The sequence below is a fragment of the Phyllobates terribilis genome, unplaced genomic scaffold, assembly GCF_046119375.1.
Source record: "Phyllobates terribilis strain yellow unplaced genomic scaffold, ASM4611937v1 Scaffold_3893__1_contigs__length_68472, whole genome shotgun sequence".
NCBI classification, from domain to species: Eukaryota; Metazoa; Chordata; class Amphibia; order Anura; family Dendrobatidae; genus Phyllobates; species Phyllobates terribilis.
Genome location: NW_027366645.1, coordinates 2,908 through 26,895, shown reverse-complemented (window position 1 = coordinate 26,895; position 23,988 = coordinate 2,908). Strand labels below are relative to the sequence as shown.

The window sequence follows — 23,988 nt, the reverse complement described above, 5'->3', positions numbered from 1 at the left end:
TAACTTTATTTTATGGTCCAAATCCCTATCCAGAAAGGTATAATAATAGTCCGTATCACATTAGAATTTACCAAACCTTTTCGAAGTAAGAATTATCTTCGGTATCCATAACCAGCTTCCCACATCAGATTTTATTTAAATGTGTAGTTTTTCACGTGTAAACGATCTTTTACACCTGGTTTATAAACCATGTGGGATGTAATAAAAAGAACATAAACATGTTGTAATAGTATCATAATGTTTAGTTACTATAGCATGAAATAACTTAAAGCAGAAAATATGGACTAAAAAAGAAAATGAAATCGGACCCACATTTGTTCCTAGTGGTTAATGGAACCATGTGCGATCATATGGTGGTTGGCCCCTTCAGCCCCACATAACCCCTTTCACTCTTCTTCTTCTTCTCTTCCTGCAAACTCCTTAATTGAAAGTGAAAGCATATCATACCAATTCAATTTTCTCTTTTCTTTTTTTTTTTCTTTTTTTAAAATAGTTTGTTTGCCTTCAAAAGAAAGTTTTCTAGGCCGAAAAAACAAAAACAATAAAGATTGAATTGATTCCAAACTCTCCTTCATCTTCCACACCACACCCATTTCTCCCTCTTCTTCATTCTCTAGGTGTTTTAATGGGTTAATTTTTTTGTTACAAGTACATAAATTTTGTGTCAGAAAACTAGATTTTGTTTTGTCCCTGACAAAAGAGGACCCAATTGTGTCAGAAACCCTAATCCCCCTCCATCCATATTTATCTCAAAAAAATGAACCCTCAACGTCGCCTTTCATCTTCCTTAAGCCCTAGATCCATCAAAACCCGATTTATAATCCGGTTTCTTCGTTCGTTAAAGAAGATAAGAAACCAAAAATGTACAAGAAAATCATCATACCATAAGGTTAAGACCGCGGCGGACTCATCCATGGCTTATGTGATGGGTCCGCGGAGAGCATGGAGCCGAGCTATGATCTTGAAGATGAAGTGGAAGAGGAATAGAAGCTTCCGGATTCGAGGTCCGGTTATGGTGGTTGGTGGAAAGAAGAAGATGATGATACGGAAGAAGAAGATGAAGAACAATCAAATTAGTAGTCAAGAAGCGCAACTTAGGAAGCTTATACCAGGAGGTGAATTACTGGATACTTTCAACTTATTGGATGAAACAGCTGATTATATCAAGTGTTTAAATGCACAGGTAATAGTGATGAGAAGTATTGTTAATTATTGCTCTACTTGAGGTGTATGAGTAAGTAATTATAATGCATGGTATGGTAAACATATGTAGGTGAATGAGGTAAAGAATAAAGGTGTATGTGTATGAGAATATTGTGTGTCAATTAGAACATGATTGGATTGGTATGTATTTGGCCTATGTTATAGGGACAAAGGGTTTTTTTTACCAAGTTTTAGAAGACACGTGTGAAAATGGTAATCTTGTAAGATAAATATATCTGTTTGAAAAGACAACAAATTAGATGTAGAAATATGTAATTTGTTCATCTCAGAGGCATATATCATATTATTGTGCATAACTAGACATGCTTTGGGTTTTATCTATGTGCTTATCATGCCTTAATTTAATGTATGTTCTACCCTATTCTACCGTTAAAACTTAAATTGTAGTATATTAATTTGTCCTTGAGAGTTGAGAAACGAGAATCATGCATGAGTTAGACTGTTAGAGTTTATAGTACCTTTACTATTATAGCTAGCTTTAAGTAATTCCTTGGGCATATCACATATATGAAGAAGAACCCAGTTGAAGTTCATCAACAACCAGCAACCTACTGCTTCTTGTCCTCAACCGGAATCCTCTCTGTCTCTCTTTATAGACTTGTATCCTAAGTTATGCCTCTGTAAATGTATTAGAAGGGGTAAAGTCATATTTAATCACATTATTCACAATTAAGTTTAAGATAAATCAATTGTACTTATATCTAGACTTGACAATAAGGCTTAAGAGTTGTACTAGTTTTGGTTCATGAACTCTCAATTTCAAATCAAGGCTCAGCTAAATGTTGAATCTTTACCTAAATTTTAATTTGACCGGTTCTAGTTTCCTGTCGATTTTCAGTTGTTTTTGCCCGGATCCGGTTCTTACTCTTGAACATTGAATTTTCAAGTAATTTTTGAAACTCTACGTTAGTTCTAAAAACTTATACTTATTTGAATTATCTAGCTTAAATTTTTTAAACATTTAGTTAACAAGATGATCATGAAACATCCAATTCAACAACTTAGGGATTTTAGGAAATTGATCCTTAACTTTAATCTCGTCCGATTCTAAAGTTTACGGTAAATTTCATGTTGGGTCATTGAACCGCTCATCACTTTATACACCGAACTGATTTAAGTTTGGTTCACAAGATCCAGTTTTCAGTTTAGCAGAGACAACTGGTATTGGAGTTCAAAGTTGAAGTTGGCTAGACTAGGCTTCATGGTTAAAGAATTAAGTGGCTAGGCTTTCATTTCTAAAGAATCAATTAATCAAAAATCTAGCTAGCTAAGTAATCTTGTAGAACAGCTCATATACTCATAGTTCATGTAATGTAACTTGTACTTTGTCTAAACCCGGCCATATAGATTCTTGATTGCTAAATTTGCACATATTTTAAACTAGTTGAGATCATGTCCGCGATATGCACAAGTTATATTTTTTTAACTATTTTAAAATTCATTTGTTATTTTTATCTTAATCTTTATTTAGTTTACTTGTTAAATAATACTGTAATCTAATAATATTTTAGATTTGAACATTTTTAATTTAGGATATGATTAAATAAGAATACAATAGAATACATATGTCATATATTTGGGAATAACCCTCACAAATAAATATTTTTTCATTTATATAGTAAAATAAATGTTTGCCTACTTTCTTTTTAGTGAGCACAAAAGACCGTCAATTACTAAAGTTAACATACTAAAAATTTATTAGTTTAAAACTTTAAAATATCTCATTTAATACATCAAGGAATGATTCTTGAAGCAAATATTTCAAGTTTATTCTAAATACTGATAGTATATTAAAAGATAAACTTAATTATAGGTGTATCATGGTGATGAAAAATAAATCTACGAATTTTATTATATATAATGGTAGAGACATACAAAATCTCTTATAGTTAATGAGTCAGATAATTTTTTATTTATTTGTTTTCATATTCTCTGAAAATATCATTTATTAAGATGTTTTTTAAAAATGAAAAGAAATATGTAGCACAAAAATATGTTTACATTTAATTAGTAGAAATGAAACCCCTATGTTTCTAGGTTCCAACGGTCTATGCCTCTTTGGTATGATGGTGGGTCAATCGGCAATGCTGATCCGATGAATGGGTTACTGCCTTGTGGATTGAATATTTTTGTTTTTGTGAGCTTACTATAGATGAATAGATGCTTATCCCCAATATCTACTTTTAAACATTAGAAAATCGTGATAGCAAAATTTGTAATTACACAGATTCCTAAAATATACAGGTTCACCTTCAAGGTTCCTATCATCGAAGACATCGATTTGGATAGTCAAACCTACTTATTTTACACCTAATAGAAGGATGCTATACTTGTAATCTTAGGGGTCTCATTCAAAATCCCAAATTCACTTATTGTTATTGAAAGATATTATCGAAGATGCAGGTGGGTACGGATGGTTCTTCATTTTCTGTAGTAGGTATGAAATAGTTTTGAGACTTAGAATGACCGTCAGATCCCCGTAAGTTTTATGCTTACTCTTTGATGGAATAAGAAAAGACCTCTCAAATTAAATGAATACTGAATAAAATGAGGAAATATCTATTAAATGAAGGGCCAATTATATAGGAATAGGGCTGAGAACTTTTGGTTATTGGTATTTTTTAGACTACCCGCAAGGTAATTTTTTTTAGTCGGGTTCAGTTCCTCGGAATTTTGGTGAGGACTCGACATTACCTAAAACCCGCAGTTTAATCTGTTCCTAAAGTCGGTTCCTCAGTTCTGAATATTTTACATATATATCATAATTCAGTTCCAAAATGGTTATTTGATTACCGGATTCAGTTACGCCCTTATTGGTGCAAAACCAACTACAAGAGAGTCTTCCTCTCCCTCTTTCTCTTGACTAAACTCTAGATAGGTCGACATCGCCAATGACTTTCTCTTGAAAGTCGATTATTAGTGAACAAATTCATTTATCAACTAAATTCCTGGAATCAGTGCCAGATAGGTCAACATCATCAACAACTTGTGTTGTGGTATCCATATCGAAAGGCTCTAAATTCTGAAATTGGGTGAATTGGAGTCAGGAAATAGAAATTGAGATCTAATAAGAAGACGAAGAACGAGGTCAGAATCAGGGTTGTGAAGAAGACTTCAAATGGACTAGGAAGAATCAGGTAGGATCATGTAGGACTATAAGGCGTTGCGGTGCTGGGTTGGTGGTTGTCGCATGCCGGCGCGAGGTAGAAATTATGCTAGGTAAAATTAGGTCGAAGAAGAAGAATAACATTAATATGCCTAATTTCTAAGAAGAGTATTATAGATACTTGGTTCTTCGGTTAATTTTGTATTTTTTTTATAAGAACCAGACCGTACCCAAACAAGTATACAAGAACCGAACTACAAAACATTATATATAAAACACAAGAACCAAACAGAACTGCACTAAAATGCGCGGTTCGGTTCAGTTCTTTGGTTTCACGGGTATAAAGTCCCAACCCTATATAGAAATACAAACACTAATGATAAATGATAAAATTGATTTAAACCCATTCAAATACCACTTTTTTAGGGTAAACGGAAAAGCTTGGTTTACTTTCAACTAATTTATAATAATCATTTAATGAGAGAAAAAATTATTAAATGAGTGAATAAGAGAACAATGCTAAATTTAAAATATTATTATTAATAAAAGATAAGAAGATTATATAACTCTAAATATATTCATCTAAAAATCTTAAAATTTTGATATTCTTAAAACACTTATTGAGACGAACCAAACAAGATCACTCATAACTATATTTTTACTTATATATTAAAAGTTATTAATAAGGTTCCCTTAATCGATAAATATTGCCGAGAAAAAAGTGAGAAAAACTTTTAGGGACGGAAGGAATATAAAACAGTACAAACTTATTTTGAAGCAATAAATTGCATCACCGTACTGAGCAAATCAACCGGTCTTATGCAAATTGATCTTAATTCTTGAGTGTGATATATATATAATTATGTTATCCGTTTATGATTGTGCCAGCTAACCTAAGTATGATAGGTTTCAAAACTAAAGCTAAAGCTACCCGAGTATGATCAAGTAGTAGATATTTCATTCAGTTTAATTTAAGTGTCGTTCTAGAAAAAATCACATATTTTTAATAAAAAGATATTTCATCAATAAAGATCATAGACGTTTTCTTTAATTTGAAAAAAAATGTAACCGAGAATTAGTTTTAAAAAAAATGTAATCGATAATTAATTAATGAATGTTGTGTTTAGAAAGTACATAAATTAGCAGTCTTTCATTCTTATATTGTCAACTTATTTTAGGTTGGAACTTTGTTTAGACTTGATAATTGGACTTGACAATTTGAGCTTTAAAAATACACCCACTTATTACAATTAGTATCAATGTTGAAAATTAGGTCTGGGGCCGGATATGGTTTATTGGTCCACACATGAGGGGGTGATTATCGAGAATTAATTGTATATACAATTGTGTTTCTAGGTAAAACAAGTTTAGTGTATAAGTTTATAGACACATCCTCTATTATTTTGTGTTTTAAAATGGATTCCTGTTAATTAAGCTTATTTGGACTTCGGAATTGGGTTAAAAAAATACTTGAAAGAATACTCCAGCCTACATTTGTTGATGTTGTGTGGTTCATCTCGTAAATACAGTGTTTTTGATGTTTGTATGATAGGGATTGATTTCGTACAATATTATGCAGTGAAACAAACGTATAGAGATACTTTGCATGGCAAGATATTATGTCATCAACCACTAATTAAGTGAAATTAATTATGATTAAGGACAATCACTGGCTAGTTAGTTTGCTGGATCCAACCAAATCTAAACAGCTACTATCTGTTTGCTTTAATTCAAATAAATTAACTAATATAGTAAAAGTCCGGCCAATTAATTATGTTAATTCAAATAATTAACAAATATAGTAAAGGCCGGCCAATTAACTCTGTTAACATTGTTCGTGTCATATCACGTTTCCCTCATTATTCCGCTACTTATATTGATTGATTGTTGTGTATCAGGGAAATCTTTCCGATTTCAACACCCCCTAGACTTTTAGAACAATGGATATGGATTTATCATTAATCAAAGTTGAATCTTTCAATTCTGCGGTTTCTCTGGTCCGTACAAGTTATTTTGTGCGTATGTGTGTACATGAATTTTTTATAATGAACCTTCATGCCTTATTTTTTAAATCATATATCTGTTATGAACCACCATTTCTGAAATTTTATGTGGTTTAAAAAATAAGAAATGGGTGTTCATTAAATTCCAGGTTCATAACAGATATGTGGTTCAAAAAATAAGACATGAATGTTCATTAAATTATATAAAAAAGTTCATGTACGCATGTACGCACGAAATGACTTGTACTCATATGATCCTGAACCTTAACATAGAATGTACTCTTTTTTTTTAGGTAAAAATATGACATTCTAGTTAATTTGTTTTGAAAAAAAAGTTAGACGTTTAAATTACCTAAGACGATGTAATTAGTCGATTAAACAAAGTTAAATTGGGTAAAAAAATATAGTAAGAAACTTGATTGATCTTGATTACTCGGATTACAAGTGAGTGCTTGAATGAATGGGTACCTATATTCTCCATTTCCATCCTATTTATACACTTAAATCCAGCTCGTCCAACGTCCCCTCCCATGTCGTCCATCTTCTTGGTTTCTCGGTCAAGACGATTGAGATTGTGCAACGTTTCTTTCCCACGTCGATTCTGTTCAAACGGCTAGTTCACGTGAATTCTAGCTTAAGTCTAACAAATGTTGAACACATGCCATGTCAGTCTGCGCGTCACGGACTGGATCCAAATCCAAGCACAACAATCGCCCTTAAAAGAGCAACCAGTCGAGAGAAGGCGGTTTGAACAGTTGCATCTTTTTATCGATTAGACATCCCACACGTAGCAATTCCTTCTTCTTTTTTACTGTGGCAAGAGAGAGACATGGTTATAATTACTCTATGCAACAGTAGTCTCATCACATTATTGTTGTTGCAAATCCTTCTCCCAAGACGACCTTTCATTTCTCTTGTCCAAGATCTTCTTTCTCTCACAATGACTTCTCGGAATGCCTCCGCCGCTGCAAACCACCAACTCAACCCAGCCTCCAACCTTCTTTTTGGACGAGACTGGAGTCGCCTTGAACGCGTTGACCACCGTCAGCATGGAGGAGGGCCTTAAAGCAGGTCAGTTCCCCACGAACATAGTTGTCAGGTTTCCGAACGATGAAGAGAGAGACGACGCTAGATACGAGGGCTAGATGTGCTTCTATAACTACCCCTTCAAGACATGGCATGTTTTCCCCTTCACCTCGCTAGTTCAAGGCGTCCTCCAGATGTACGACCTGATTCCTTGTCAACTGATTCCCCAAGCCTGGAGAATCTTGTGCATCCTTGATCGTCTCAATGATAAGTATGGGTTTGGTGTCACAACCGCCGACGTTGATTACTGCTTCCTTCCAACTGCCTCCAAATCCTTCCAATACAGTCTAACAAGCTGAGCGATGAGCAAGCCCATCACCCTGAGCACGAGGGTCAACGATCGCAGATGGAAAAAGCTGCTTCCATTTTCGTCGAGATCAAGTCGCTAGGGGTAGAATATCAATTCCTCAGGACCCAGTGACATTGGAAAGGTATGTTCTTTGTTACACATGTGCCTTTTGTTCGCTGTCTAACTTAGATCTATTTGTGTGTGTGTAGAGCTTATATTGTTTGAACGCCTGCCGGATCCCACCTTGACGCAAGTCTTTCTCAGGCCGTCGAGACTCCTCTTAGCAAGTAGAAATCGACAACGTCTCAAGGTCATTTCCTCTTCCACTCGTCGTGTCATCGCCTACTAAGAGTAAGAATTGTCCTGTTTTCTTGATTTGTCTTGTTATGATGTATCGAGTTATGTATTTAGGACGTATTCTATTCCAAACCGTTTGTTTCAACATTGTCTCCTCAAGGTCTTGCCCGTATCTCTTCCAAGAACCTGATGGAATATAGGAGGAAGAACAAACCGTTGTCCTTAAAAGTAACTGCCAAGCCACCTCCTGCTCCACCATCGAAGAAGGGTAAGAAACCAGCTGTCGAAGAAGGGTAATCACCATCGACTTCACCGGTCTCTGCATTCGGCCTACCATAGATGAGGCCGAGGCCTTTCTCATGCTAGAAAATCTTGACGCATCGACCAAATCGTCCTGGATGGTAAGATACTCCCTTCCTTCATTTTCTCTAGAGTATATGTGATTCTTTTGTTTTTTAATTGCTCTTGTTTATCATGGGTCTTCCAACATCTGAGGTCTAGTTATGGGAAGGCAAAGAAGTTGTGTGCGGACTATTAGAAGAGGCTAGACGTCAGGGAAGAGAAACTGGCTGGACTGGGAGCGTAGGTGGTCACGGATGAAGAGAAGAAGAGGGCGGTTAAGGAGAAGGTGAAGGTGGATGAAGATAAGGCCACAATGGCTGATGGTCGGGTCCGCTATGCAGAGGAGGAGGCTTGAGGTTGAAGGCTTGCATGCTGGTGTTGGAGGGAGAAATTTGTCGACTGAAGGAGTCGTGTGGAAAAATCTTCATTGACGTCGGTGGATACATGTGTGCCAAGTTCCCAAGATGCTAGGTTCGCGCACATATTAGTCCTAAGTTCCCAAGATTAAAAGAAGCACTGAGTTACACAAGATCAAGGAAAGATGCTTACGTGGAAGGAGATGCTTAATGAAAGGGGATCAAGCCCAAGTGAAGTCTGAGTTTGATGAATGGTTCCTTGTTCAAGACCTTGGTGAAAATGTCTACTATCTAATCCTCAGTCCTATAGTGGGTGAGCTCTCTGTGCTTATTCTCCACATTATCTCAAAGGAAGTGATGACGCACGTCAATATGCTTGGTTTGAGAGTGATGCACGAGGTTCTTTGAGATATTTACCACGCTTGTGTTATCACACCTTATTTTAACTGAGCCCATCGAAATACCAAAATCCTTGAGTTGTTGCTTGATCCATAGGAGTTGCACAACAAGAAGTGGCTGCTATGCATTTTGCCTCGGTGGTGGACACAACAACTGAATTCTGCTTGCGAGAGCCCCAAGAAACGAGTCAAGGGCTTAGGAATTGTGCCATACCAGAGGTTATCTTTCGATCAACGAGATAACCTGCATAGTCAGCATCGGTGTATCCAACAAGGGTAAAATCGCAGTTCTTAGGGTACCATAAACAAAGGTTGTCAGTCCCTTTAAGTAATGAAGGATACACTTGATAATAACAACATGCGGCTCCCTTGGATAGGATTGAAAACATGCACAAAGACTTACTGCAAAAACAATATCGGGCCTAGAGGCGGTTAAGTACATCAAAGATCCTAATATACCTCTATAGAGTGTTTCATTTACCTTTGGTCCGTTAAGGTCTGCATCAAGCTTAGTGCTTGTGGACACTGGAGTGTGAAGGGGCTTGTTGTTGTCCATCCCAAACTTCTCTATGATCTCCCTTAGGTATTTTTCTTGATGAATTTGAATACCTTCAGCCTTTTGCACCACTTGCAGTCCGAGAAAGAAGTTGAGTTCCCCTATCATGTTCATATTGAACTTGCTGCTCATCACGTCTTTGAATTTTACTACAAGAGTGGAGCCAAATATAATATTATCAACATATACCTGAACCACTAGGATGTCGCCCTTATGTTCCTGTATGAAGAGCGTCTTGTCGATTGTTCCCCTTTTGTAGTTGTTGGCAAGGAGGTACTCGGAGAGGCACTCATACCATGCCCTTGGTGCTTGCTTTAGCCCATAGAGAGCCTTGTCCAGGAAATACACGTGCTCTAGGTGAGTTGAGTCCTCAAAGCCTGAGGGCTGCTTCACATACACTTCTTCGTTGAGCACACCATTAAGGAAGGCAGTCTTTACATCCATTTGAAGCATCTTGAAGCCCTTATGTGAAGCAAAGGCAAATAAAAGATGAATGGCCTCTAATCTGGCAACTGGAGCATAGGTCTCGTCATAAGCGATCCCTTCTTGTTGATTGTACCTTGTGCTACTAATCGTGCTTTGTTCTTTACCACAACTCCTGAATCATCGAGATTTTTTCGAAAGACCCAACAAGTGCCTATGATGGTGCGATTGGAGGGCTTAGGAACTAGATGCCAGAATTTATTCCGCTCGAACTCATGAAACACTTCTTTCATGGCTTCCACCCAATCTGGATCAAGGATGGCTTCTTTGATGTTCTTAGGCTCAGTGAGGGAGACGAAGCCGTTGAAAGCACAAAGGCTGGTTTCCTCAGTTGTTTCATCAAGTGCTTCAGCGATTGCCTCCGGAGGTGCTATTTGGGCTACACGAGAGCGTGGATCCCAGAATGGACTGGGGTGAGCATGTTCTCTAGAGTATGAGCACCTTGTTGTTGAAAGGCTCTAGTGGGAGGTTCTGTGCTTTGAGCAATATCTGAATTAAGGGCCCTTCATTACACTGTCTGAGTCTGGACTTGAGGGAACTGAGGTTGTAAAGGGAAGGGAGAGTGGATTTAAGGCTTTAGGAGGAGGGGCTCGATCAATATCTGAGGAAACTTCTAAGGGGGCGACTTCTGGGAATGGATCGGAGGTATTTGATGAAGAAGAGAGGAACGCGCCTTCATCAAACACTACATGTATGCTCTGCTCGAAGGTTCTTGTTCTTTGGTTGAACACCTTGTATGCTTTGTTTGCTGGGACATAGCCAAGAAAGATGGCTTCATCACTTTTGTGCATCGAACTTGCCTAAATTATCTTTCCCATTATTCAGCACATAACACTTGCGTCCAAATACCCTGAAATGAGATATGCTTGGAGGGTATCCCTTGATCAGCTCATACAGAGTCTTGCCTAGTGAAGGTTGTAGAAGGGATCTGTTGGTGATGTAGCATACAGTGTTCACCGCTTCAGCCCATAGAGAGGGAGTGACTCCACTTTGAAGTAGCATGGTACGCTCCATCTCTACTAACGTTCGATTCTTTCTTTCAACCACTCCATTCTGTTGTGGGGCCCTAGGGGCTGAGAAGTTGTGAGCGGTTCCTCTTTCAATGCAGTAGCTCATCATATTTCCATTCTCAAATTCAGTTCCATGATGTGATCTTATAGAGCACACCTTCAGAGAATTCTCGAGTAACGCGACTAGCTCGATGAAGCACGAGAATGCTTGAACCTTGGAGCACAGGAATAAGGTCCAAGTGAACATCGAGTAGTCACCAACGATCATAAATATGTAGCGTGCTCCACCATGGCTTTGAACACGCATTGGCCAATAGAGATCCATGTGAAGTAGCTCAAGGGGCTTCTTTGTTGTGATGTCCTGCTTAGCTTTGAACGATCTTCTGATTTGCTTTTCTTTGACACAATTGGAGCAGTGTGTCATGTTTTCTATCTTTATGAGAGGTAAGCCGCGGACTAGATCCTTTGCACATAACTTATGTAGAAGATGATGATTGACGTTCCCTAGTCGTTGATGCCATAAGTCAGTCTGATCTTCTATAGTAGTAAGACAAAGGTGACTCTTTGGAATGAATTTGGGGTCGAATATGTAAGTGTTGTTGACTCGCTTTCCCCTTAAGATGATTTCCCCAATAGCATTTCTCACAAAGCACTTTGAGGTAGTGAAAGTCACCTCATTTGGTCCCTCGTCACAGAGTTGAGCTACGCTTAAGAGATTGTAGCGAAGGCTCTCTACAAAGTTCACCATGTGAATCTCTATCTTGTCATTGAGATGTACCTTTACATGTCCAATGATTTCTCTAGCTCTCTTGTCACCAAAAGATACACTTCCACCGTCATATTCTTGAAAACTTCATAGTCTCTCCTTATCTCCGGTCATTTGACATGAGCAGCCACTGTCTATGTACCATTTGTTCTCGCTGCTCAAGTTTCCCTGCAAATAAGCAATCAAACTTTTGGAACCCATTGAAGCTCGGCTTTTCTGGGTGGATTAGTTTTCTAATTAGTACGAGGAGAGGTACTACGATAGAGCTTTTGGCCTTTAGATGAAGAGGCATGCACTAAGTAAGAAGCATCATCCAAGTTACTCACGTCATGTGTAGTGCGAGTGGGTGACCTATATGCCTTTTTACTTAGTGCTTTCTTCTTCTTGCAAGAGTGTATAGTGTGACCATTGTTACCACAAAATCTACACCATTTATTGTACTTCACATAACCATATTTTCCCTTTCCAGGTCAAAAGGGCTTCCTATTCTTAATCTTTGGATCTAGTGTGCTTGTGGCATTCCCTTGTACTTGGTCACATACATTTTATGAGCCTTTTCCCCATGAAACCAGTGATTGTCATCCTCTAATGGTTGTTCAAGTGCCTTAACCTTTTTCTCTAAGAATTCATTCTTGCTTCTACAGATTTGAAGGGCCTTGTCTAAGGTCTCAGCTTTTTCACTTAATTCTCTGGTGAGCTTTTCATTAGTGCTCGAGCACTTGGAGGAATCTAAGTCATATCCTAATCCAGGTCTAGCCTTTACAAAGATAGTTTGGTTCACCGTTTTTCATTAATAGATTGTGTTAATTCAGTTATCTTTGTAAGAATGAGTCCAAATTCTCTTTCTACCTTGAGTTCTAAATCCTTCAACGATCTCTCTTGAGGTTTCTTACCCTTGCAGCCCTCACATGATTTCGTCATCAGACTCATTTCCCTAGATTTTACTATGGCCTTTTCTTTGTCAACTAACCTAGTGGACAGGTCTAGACATTCACTACGTAGTTCAGTTACTTCCTCTTCATATTATGTGATTTGAGATTCTAAAGCTTCAGTGTCTTCTAGTAGCCCCTTAATCATATTAATAAGGTCTTTCTTTTCAAGCATGTTTAAGCAATTAAGGAAGGAATTGAGATTTTTTACCTCAGAAGTAAGAGCCTCTGCATTAGCCATGAGACATTTGCCTTGGAATCCTTCATGAAGGTCAACTTCATCATCTTCTTCTCCCCATGCTGAGAAAAGTGCCTTCTTCTCAGTGGCCTTTACTTTTGGGTTGGTGCACGTCTTGGCAAGATGTCCCTTCTCCTGGCAGTTATAGCACGTGTACTCCTTGAGATCACGCTTAGCCGAGGAAGATGATTCTCCTGGTCCAGCTCTCTTCATAAACCATTTTCTTACCATCTTTGTCACTAGAGCGACTTCTGTATCATCGTCCTCATCTTATTCACCGTCATTGACATCCATCTTCTTAATCACTTTTGTGAGCTTCAGCGCTGTCCTAGTGGCTTCTTTTACTCATAAGCCCTTTGGTGAGTCAGCATTCTCTTGGTCGAAGAATTTGCCAAATATGTCCACTACTAGAAGCTTTTGGAGTCTGGAGATATGAGAGCGATTCGTCGAGTGAGCTTGAATTTTTTGCTCATAGCATATATGACAGCCAATGTCTGCTCTGAGGGAGGGACGACTATGCGAGAGGCAGTCAATTTATTGATCAGAATTGTGAAGCGCGACTAGCACACTTTCACCATGGAGTTGTTTGAAGGACTAAAACTCCCTTTTAAGCGTGAACTTCTGATATCCTTCTGGTCTTCGCTCCCTCTGTTTATGGAGATGATAGATTCCCACATGTCTTTGGCCGTTTGTATGCCAATGACTTTGTCAATATCCGTGCAGGTGAGTCCACACAGAATCAATTGTCGAACTTTTGCGTTCTTCTCCATCTTGGCGTAGTGCCCTGGTTTGCATTCTGTTCTTGCTTTCAACTCTGGAAGCACCTCGTCTCCAAGCTCTATGATTTTCCAGCATTGGTAGTCTTGAGTTTGAATGAATGTCTTGTGCACTCCCATCCACCAATCAAGTTCTCCTTCTCGAAGCTGGTGAGATTTGTTGAGGGACATGCCAAGGTTGAATTCTGAGTTCTTCACTGCCGTATTGGAATTGGATCCTTCTCTGATACCAATTGTGGATCGTGAAGATCTTAGTCCTAACTAAAGATTAAACTTTTTTGCGGAAATACAAGACTAAGAACAAGTAAACACTAATTCAAAAATGATTATTGATTTGATTTCTCGTGGGACTTACAACGATTATGTGAACACACAGTTCTCAATTTCTTCCTAAACTCTCCTAATTATTACCTAAGTCCTAAATCAAGATGAACTCTCTCTATCTCGTTCAACAACAACGTTAAAGATAAATGAATTAAACTATTTATACTATGGCATAATCACCGGGAACTAGTTACCTAAAAAGCATAATAATAATAATAATAAATAAATAAACTACTAAATCTAAACTAGCCGAGTATAATAACAAACTTGCTTCAACAATTAAGATCTCGAATATGGTAAATCTTTAGCGAATCAAATCTTTCCTTCTATAGCTCCTGAATGATTTCTTTCCTTATATACGCGCTCGGTCCACTTCAGTGTATTCGGTTCCCTTGAGCGCGTCCTCCTTGTGTAGCACTTTACTTCTCTGCAGCTCGATTCTTCACTCTTCTTGTTCAGTTCCCTCCAGTGTCACTCGGTTCCCTTACTCCTAGTCAAGTGCATTAAGCACTATTCTTTACCCTGAACTATCTCTTGTATGTCTACTTCAACTCGTTGCTTTTCATGCTTAAACCTCCTTCCTAAATCAAAGGCCTATCGATTTCCTGCAATATCTCACTCAATACACATATTAATTTATAACACAGTTTTGTTATTATTAAAATTGAGGTATTATTAGTTACAAGAACTAATGGGCTAGTTCATATAACCAGCAAAGATAAGAGAAGAGAAGAGGAGGAGATGCACGAGGTTGAAGATCAAGATGAAGCTGAAAGAGTACAAGCTGATCTGTCGGCTCCACCCACCTATCCACTTTCCACGCCCACCGATAGAGTTATTGGAATTTCCCGTATGCAACCGGGGGCTGCTGCTAAAGACACATCGACACCTTCTGATCCTCTTATTTTCCAGATGAGATTTTTCTTATTTTTCTTATCTTTTGAGAAATTGTTAGTTCGGATTCGTTTTTCTGCTGTTTAATTATTATCCTAGGAGATAGAATCTAGGATTATCTTAAGGTCTATTTAATTGGCCTCTTATCATAATCTCTCGAGTTCTATCAATTCTATCATCATACTTTTCTATGGTTCGTTCTATTCCATTGTTTTAGAGTTTTTGTGACTTTGTGTTGGAGTTTATCAATTTCTATAGAATACTTTGATGTTTTAATCTTTGGTATGATGAGTGTTCTAAAAAACGCACCTAGGCGTGTTTTTTTAACACTAGATGGAACAAAGGATGATGTATATGAAGATAATGATGAGTTTGAGCTTGATGAGTCAGACATGGAGCAAGAAGTTAATGTTAAGGTCGAGGAGAATAATGAGAATGAATAGATGGAGGATTATATAATATTTCTTTTTTATTAAGTTGAAATTTGCGTTGAAGACTGTAGGATATTTTCTTGTTGTGGTCTTGTAGATCTTCTTTATGAAGAATGCTATAAAGTCTATGAATTTTGGATGATTAATTATTAAATTATATGCTTATATTAAAATTACATAATTAAATTATGAATTACTACAAAAATTATGAATCAATATATTTCTATTTAGTTTTTCATATAAGAAAATTGTATTGAAATATAAAACTGTGTTATAATACTGAACCTAGGCCCCGCCTAGGTTCCCGCCTAGACGCCTAGGCACTAGTCCCCCTCACCGCTTATCACCCGCCCAATGTTTTTTAGAACACTGGGTATGAGTAACTAAACTCTAATTTCTTAGTAAAGTTAGTAAAAGTATTCAATTGACATATGTTGTGAAGTTTTCCAAATTATTGTTATGTAGAAATTGTATGTTTTTCTCTTATATTGAATTGTTGAAAGAATAATAGTTGGATTCTAGATTGATCACTTAGAATTGAATTAGATATTTCACACTACTAGGATAGATTGTTTCGTTTGTGAAATTCTATTCCTTTGATGCAAGCATAATTTTAGATTCTGTTTGAACTAGAAATTATTTGTAGAGAATTGCATTATAGGATAACTTCTTTTCTATTTATGTATCATGATGATCTTTGCATTAATGTCTCCTTTATTTTGAATCATATGCGATCGTCATGGTTAACTAATTAGGACAAGATTAGTATACTCTGTTTGATTTTCTAGTTAATTTCGTATAAGAATATGAACAATTTGCATAAGTTCAATCCTGGAATTTCTATGATCAACAATACCATTGAATACCGATACACAACTTTACTAAGACCTTTTCCCATATATAAATAGTTCAATTTACCTCTTTCTTATAATTAGAAATCATAAAATAAACTTTTTATCTATTGATTTGCTTGGTAGAAACTGATTAGAACGTTGATAGCCTCATTTGGATTTGACCCTTACTTGCACTATTATTGTGGGAAAAAATACGAACGCACCTACATTGCCTTGGTATGAGGTAATTAGTCGATCAAAATGAAGAATCAAAGTAATAAAAAATGCAAAAAAAATGATCGATTGTATTATTAGGGGTTTGGTGAACGAGTACATCAATTGAATTAGGCTTTTCGCGCATACCTCTAACATTATCCTAAAGACTTTGATTATACCAAAAATGAGGACGTAACATCCTCTTAAAATGTCGTGGTCCATGTCGTCTAATAGCAAAGCCTCTGAATGGTCTTCCCTTCGACCCATGCATCTCAATATACCTTCACCATATTCCAATCCGCTTTTCTATCTTGGGCCTTCGACGTAACTGGGTTGATCAAAGACAAGCCCAACAATTGCCCAAAAGGCTTTGGTAGTCGACTGAGAATTGGATCAACAATTGATAGCCTTCTTCATCCATCTCTACCGTCCACGTATCTTGATTTTTCCCACTCTCCGAGGGGCTGATTTGACAGCCGAGTTCAAATCGACTCCCTGCGCCTGCAATTTCAAATAACTCCCCCTCGTTTTCTCCCTCCCAGCGTCAGTTCCTTTCTTCTCCGACTCCTCCTTTTACAAAAATATTTTCTCCCTCTCAAGAAACCCCTGACTATCCTCCCAAACTCTTTCTTGAAGACGTCAACGCTGCTCAGAGCGAGCTCACCGTTGTTGGCTGGAGGATATTTAGAAGATGAGCAATTTTCCTCTTGACACTGTAGAGAAAATCCCCTTTGCATCTGAGAGGGTCGACACATTTAAAGTCAATTGGATGGGGTTTTACGAATACCCCTTTAATGTTGGGCACGCGTTCCCGTTTTCTCCCCTTGTCCAAGGAGTTCTGTGGAAGTATAGGCTAGTGCCATGTCGTTGATGCCGCAGGCATGAAGGGTACTCTGCATCCTAGATCGTTTGAACCAGAGAGATATGGTTTTGACCTGACCATCGATGAAGTGGATTACTTTTATATACCGTCTTATTCGAAGTCTTTCCAGTACAACATGAAGAATAGAAGATCGGTGAAGCCCATAGCCCTGAGTCTTAGCATGAACGATCAAAGAGGGAAGAAAAGGTTTCTCGTTGTGGAGATTAAATCTTTGGGGACTGATCTCTTCTTCCTTCAAAATCAGTGGGAATGAAAAATTATGTTCTTGATAACTCTTTCACTTATGCTTCTTTTCCCTTTCCTCTGCTTATCTGACGGTGTGATGGTTTGTCAGAACCCCCAATCTCCGACCGTTCTCCTAAAAGGGTATCAAGGCCAATATTAGTCGCACACTGGAATCTCCACTTAGTGAGAGGAAATTTGACAACACAATTGTGCCCTTTCCCATTCCTAGTGTCGGGTCGTCTGCCAAGAGTAAGTATTTTGTTTTTCGATGGAGATCTACCGACTTTTCCTACCCTACCCTTAAGAAGTTGTTCGGGAATCTTCCATGATCCTGACGGAGTCCCTTCGAAGAGAGAAAACATCTCCTATGAAGAAAACTGTCAAGCCCCTTGTTCCTGCATCATCCTAGAAGGCGAAAAGACCTATGGCTGAACCACCTGAAGAAGTCATCCCGTGCAAACTTCCTAAGATCGTTTCCGGTCCTTCTGACATGTCTATCCCACCTATGATAGATGAGATATAGGCCCTTCCCATGCTTGACAACCTGGATGTTGCGGTTAATTCTTCCTTGACGGTGAGTACGTTTTTCCCTTTCATCTCTTGAATGTCATTTCCTGTCTATAAATGTCTGCTTCTTTTGTTATGGTGGGAATTCCACTTGAGGTCTAGCTATGGAAAAGCCAAGAAGTCCTATGAGGAATTCCAGAAAAGGCTAGATGATGGTGACGTCAAAGTATTAACCCTAAAGGAGGAGGTGTCGTCCTTGGAGGCGAAGATGAAGGAGATGGAGGGATAGGTACGTGTGGCCAAGGAGGAGACCAACAAGGAAGGAGACCATTCGAGGAAATTGGAGGGTGATCTGAACAAACCCAGAGGTGATTGCGGAGGAATTTTTGTCGACCTCGGAGCTTACATGAAGCGCAAAGGCTAGGATCGAAATGATCAAGGAGTACCTGCGTGGTGAACAGGGAAAATGGTACTTAGAGGCTGAGGTCGAGGCTCACGATAGGGATTTTCCCAAAGTCTGCCCCCATCCTGACCATCTTAAGGAATGGAGCCTCCTCTCCAAAGATGGCAAGTTCCAGGTGTCCCATGATGTTGGTATATCTCATTGTAATGCCTACAATTCATGTTTTTAATGTTTGATGAATTGTTGCTACGTTTGTTACTTGTTTTTGCTAAACTTTGGAAAGACCTTCGCATGTGGAGGCATAAAACTGAGTTCGAAGACTCGTCCATCAAAGCGGGTCGTGCTTTTGTAATATATATCTGCTTGTTTTATTATAGTACCCTTATTCGCCGTTGTGCATGTTTAGTGTCATGTCGGGATGTTAGGACAATTTGTGTTTCGTAATTGTGCATCGTTAGTCAAAGATGAGGAGTAGGCCTGCAATTGTGAATGTATCAATGCACATTATTGTGGTGCCATGGGAGATAATGATTTTTGTTTCCCATGACGTGAAGTTATAAGGTGATTTTACCTTATAGAAATTTTAAGGCTAGCGGTTTAACGATGTGCCTTATGTTCAATCCCTTGTGTCTGATCGATCATGTCCGTTCATTATGGAGCTCCATTATGACTCAAACTGGGGTCGAGGGGTGTTTCCCTACACACTTGTGAAATTTAAGTGACTCATTTGTAAAAAAGAATAAATAAGAGAGGGTTTCACAAATGACACTTTCTTAGATGCATGGCATTCCAAATACGGGAACTTCCTTGTTGTTAGAGTCACAAAGTCGGTATGCGCCTTGTCCTACGACTTCGATGATTTGGTACGGTCCTTCCCAATGTGGATCCAACATACCGTCTTTGGATTTTAGTGTTCTGGAAAGTTTTCTAAGGACCCAGTTGCCTAATGAAAACGCTTTGATGGGGACGTTCCTGTTATAACTGTGTGTGACCTGTTGTTGGTATTGCACCATGCGTACTCTTGCTCTCTCTCTGACTTTGTCCACCAAATCCAACACATGTCCTAAGTTGACATCTTTCTGCTTAGGGGTTTACAGTCTATATCTAGCGGTGGGAATAAGGATTTCAGCAGGGACGACCCCTTCACACCCATAGACCAGCGTGAAGGGAGATTTGACGAGGCCAAAATGGTCATTATGCCTGTCAAAATGATATTTATAAACCTCACTGACTTCTCTACAAGTAGAGTGGTAAGCAAGGGTCGATCCCACAAAGAGTCAGGTATTCAATTCTTGTGTAATTAATAAGATCAACTTTATTAATGATAAAAAAGGCAAAAAAGTGGATTGATACTAGCTTACTCTAGGAAAGCAATAGAGAAAATACCTTATTCAGCGGGTATCCACACAACGGAATGGTTAGTTTGATCATAGACTTCTTGATTGCTAATCGGGTTCATCCTATCAATTTATATATTATGATTGTCCTAATCCTTGTTCTAGAATTGCTAATTAAGTCAACTAGCCCTAATAGCGCCTTACTACCAATCTAGCCTTGACACTCTCAAGGCTAACTCCTAGGCAGCATTAAGTACAAGAATAAATAGGAAAGTGTATTGATAGGCGCAATCCCGATAGCGCCAAAGGAAGCTTGAAGGTGACTTTAGAGGCGTTTTGTAAGCACTTAGTCGTTAAATGAAGCATATGAGACATCGGGACAAAAGGCGACAAAGTGAAGACGAAGACGCTTAAGAATGAAGTGCTGAGGATTTAATCTGAGTTCAAATAGATATTTCTCCCTACTCCGAGGTCCGATTGAGGTGATTCTAATTCGAGGAGTTTGATCTTTACGTCTACTACGTTCCCTCAAAATTTGAGCTCAATCGGAGTTGTGAGTCAAAAGTTATGGCCATTTTACTGAGCTTTCACAGAAGACAACAGAGACCAAACCGCGGGCGCGGCTTTGAGACCGCGTTCGCGGCTCCGGAGTAATTCTTTGACCGGAAAGTCTTTGTAACAACCTCATCTTAAAGGCTTTGAAGGAGTTTTGATGTTACCATTTTGAGAGGGGAATTTATATAGATTTTCTAGGGTTTTGACCATACATTTCTATATATTCTCTCATACTCTCTCTAGGTAGATATCTATTATCCAATTTTTCTCAAGTTGTAATCCAAGAAAACTCTCTCAATTTTGTACTTTATTTTTGCTAAGAAGTAATGGAGAACTAAGCCCTCTTGAGTTCACTTTGAAATTCTAAGCACTTGACTTGGGTTATTGTGGTAAGTTTCTTTTCCCTTTGTTCTTATCTATCATAGGATTTGTTCTTAGATCTCTTGCGTTTAAACTCTTGATTGTTTTATATTGATTTTTCTAGAGTCATGAACTAGGTTAATTGATATTCTCCAATTTGCTAGGTTTAGATAATTCTATTTGAAGAATCTAAACCTTTTGTAGTTAACCATTTTCTCATGAACTATTTGTGATTGATTTTAGGGTAGAGATCTTAGATTCATGTCAAGTACCGAATATTTGTCAATGGTATTGCATGAACCTACTTATCTTTGTGCTTTATGCAATTATACTATTAAATCTAGGTATTTCCGTAGTTGTAGCATGATTAGGGCCTCTAGGACTATTTGGACTAGTTGCTAATTATGAACAAAGAGTAGGACATTTTGCTTTGATTTGATTTGAACATTGGGTGTTAAGATTCTATGATCCACCGACCTAGTCAAGTTGCTAGAATGGATAAGTGAACCGCTTTAATCTTAATACTTCTTTCAACGTTTGTGTGTTTAGTTGTTTTTCGTCACAAAACCATTTTAACCCCCACTTTTTGGTTACTTCTTAATCATATAAAAACCTTAACCAAAAAGCTTGCTCCCTTGGGTACGACCCTTACTACCATTATACTCTAGTGGGAGTTTGGAATTTATACTTTGACGAGGCAAGGTGACTTTAGCCTTCGTCAAATTTGGCGCCGTTGCCGGGGACCAACATTTTCTTTGTTTAGTTTTTGTAAGATTATCCTTGGTGTGGACCTATCTTATGGTCCACACCCGTGCTACTAACTCACCTCTTGTTTGATTGAGAGTTAGAAGTCGAGCCAACGACTTTAAACAAAGGCGCTGCTCGGGAGGCAACCAGATGTGTGAGGTACGTTTACTTTTTCCTTTTCCGTATTATTATTTAGTCCTCTTTTTCTGCATTGAGGACAATGCTCGATTCAAGTGTGGGGGAGGGAATTGGTATTCATGTCGCATACATATAGTTTGTTTTGAGTCTTTCTAGATTGTTTTGTTTTTTTGGTGTGTTTTGTTTTGCTTTTGAGTTGGTTGTTGCACCCCATGATTTGCATTGTTGATTGGTTCTCCTACGAGTGCGTATGCTTTGGATCTTTTGATTATGTTTTGGTTCTTCGAGGTTGCAAATGCATTATGATGATGATAGTATTTTATTATGCTTTGGACACTTATTTGGAGCATGCAGACTTTGATAGGATTATGTATGGACCGATTCTCGTTACTTAGGCATGTTGTCACTTAGGAGTGCTCTTCTTTGAATGTTTGCTTTAGAACTTGCTTATACGTTTTTTTCGAAATCCTAGGTGCTGAGGTTTTTGCATAACACTTGATTGAGACGGGAAATTGTCACATTATTGAAAAAGAAAAATAAATAACACTAAATAAAAGCATGAAAAGAACACGAAGTAGTGTTTAGTGCTTAAATAAGAGATCTTCTAATGTTTGCCTGATGAGCATGCAAAGAACACGACGTAGTGTTTAGTGCTCAAAGATATGATGGCTGCGTAAAAAAGTCTTAAAAGTGTTGGCCCGGTTCGAAAAACGTCCGGGTCCCAAAAAAAGAAAAAAAAGAGAGTAGATTTTGTGATTCATGAACGTCTCTTGATTTGTTTCGCACCTTGCCCTGTGGTTAGTTTTGGATGTGTATGCATGTTTTTAGAGTGCCATTTAGGGATAGAGCATAAATTTGTGAGGGCGTGTTTGGTATTCGAGTCTAGGAACTTATGTCTTTTTATCATTGAACGATGCATGCTATGACGGAAAGATGTCTTTAGTCTAATTTAGCATAATTTTCATGCATATATCATTTGGATTGAGACAAACATTGCATACTTTTAAGATCTATTGTTAATGTGCTTGCGTGGGATCCGGAACATGCAAGGAAAGGGGTGTTTGCAACATGTTTGGCTTTGTTTTATTGGGTAGTCTCTTGTAGGATTGTAGTCTTCGTTTGTCTTTGTTGGAAACAGGTACTTGAGAGTGTTTTAGACGTTTGGTTGGAGAGTTCGAGTCACCCATTCTTGCCCGGGACATCATGCTTACTCGAGGACGAGCAAGGAATAAGTGTGGGGGAATTTGATAGGCGCAATTCCGATAGCGCCAAAGGAAGCTTGAAGGTGACTTTAGAGGCGTTTTGTAATCACTTAGTCATTAAATGAAGCATATGAGGGATCGGGACAAAAGGCGACAAAGTGAAGACGAAGACGCTTAAGAATGAAGTGCTGAGGATTTAATCTGTGTTCAAATAGATATTTCTCCCTACTCCGAGGTCCGATTGAGGTGATTCTAATTTGAGGAGTTTGATCTTTACGTCTACTACGTTCCCTCCAAATTTGAGCTCAATCGGAGTTGTGAGTCAAAAGTTATGGCCATTTTACTGAGCTGTCACAGGGGACAACAGAGACCAAACCGTGGGCGCGGTTTTGAGACCGCGGTCGCGGCTCCGGAGTAATTCTTTGACCGGAAAGTCTTTGTAACCACCTCATCTTAAAGGCTTTGAAGGAGTTTTTGATGTTACCATTTTGAGAGGGGAATTTATACAGATTTTCTAGGGTTTTGACCATACATTTCTATATATTCTCTCATACTCTCTCTAGGTAGATATCTATTATCCAATTTTTCTCAAGTTGTAATCCAAGAAAACTCTCTCAATTTTGTACTTTGTTTTTGCTAAGAAGTAATGGAGAACTAAGCCCTCTTGAGTTCACTTTGAAATTCTAAGCACTTGACTTGGATTATTGTTGTAAGTTTCTTTTCCCTTTGTTCTTATCTATCTTAGGATTTGTTCTTAGATCTCTTGCGTTTAAACTCATGATTGTTTTATATTGATTTTTCTAGAGTCATGAACTAGGTTAATTGATATTCTCCAATTTGATAGGTTTAGATAATTCTATTTGAAGAATCTAAACCTTTTGTAGCAAACCCTTTTCTCATGAACTATTTGTGATTGATTTTAGGGTAGAGATCTTAGATTCATGTCAAGTACCGAATATTTGTCAATGGTATTGCATGAACCTACTTATCTTTGTACTTAATGCAATTATGCTATTAAATCTAGGTATTTCCGTGGTTGTAGCATGATTAGGACCTCTAGGACTATTTGGATTA

The 23,988-nt window shown here is 38.1% G+C and overlaps 1 protein-coding gene across 1 annotated transcript; it reads left to right on the top strand.

The window, feature by feature from the left end:
- Positions 1-757: 757 nt before the first annotated feature.
- LOC141248712 (uncharacterized) lies at positions 758-1,225 on the top strand. The gene has a single exon (XM_073669406.1). The coding sequence runs from the start codon at positions 758-760 to the stop codon at positions 1,223-1,225; it is 468 nt and encodes a 155-aa protein (XP_073525507.1).
- Positions 1,226-23,988: the final 22,763 nt, after the last annotated feature.

What these genes read in the sequence shown, in the direction of transcription:
- LOC141248712 (XM_073669406.1), top strand. Translation starts at nt 758, where the DNA reads ATGAACCCTCAACGTCGCCTTTCATCTTCCTTAAGCCCTAGATCCATC.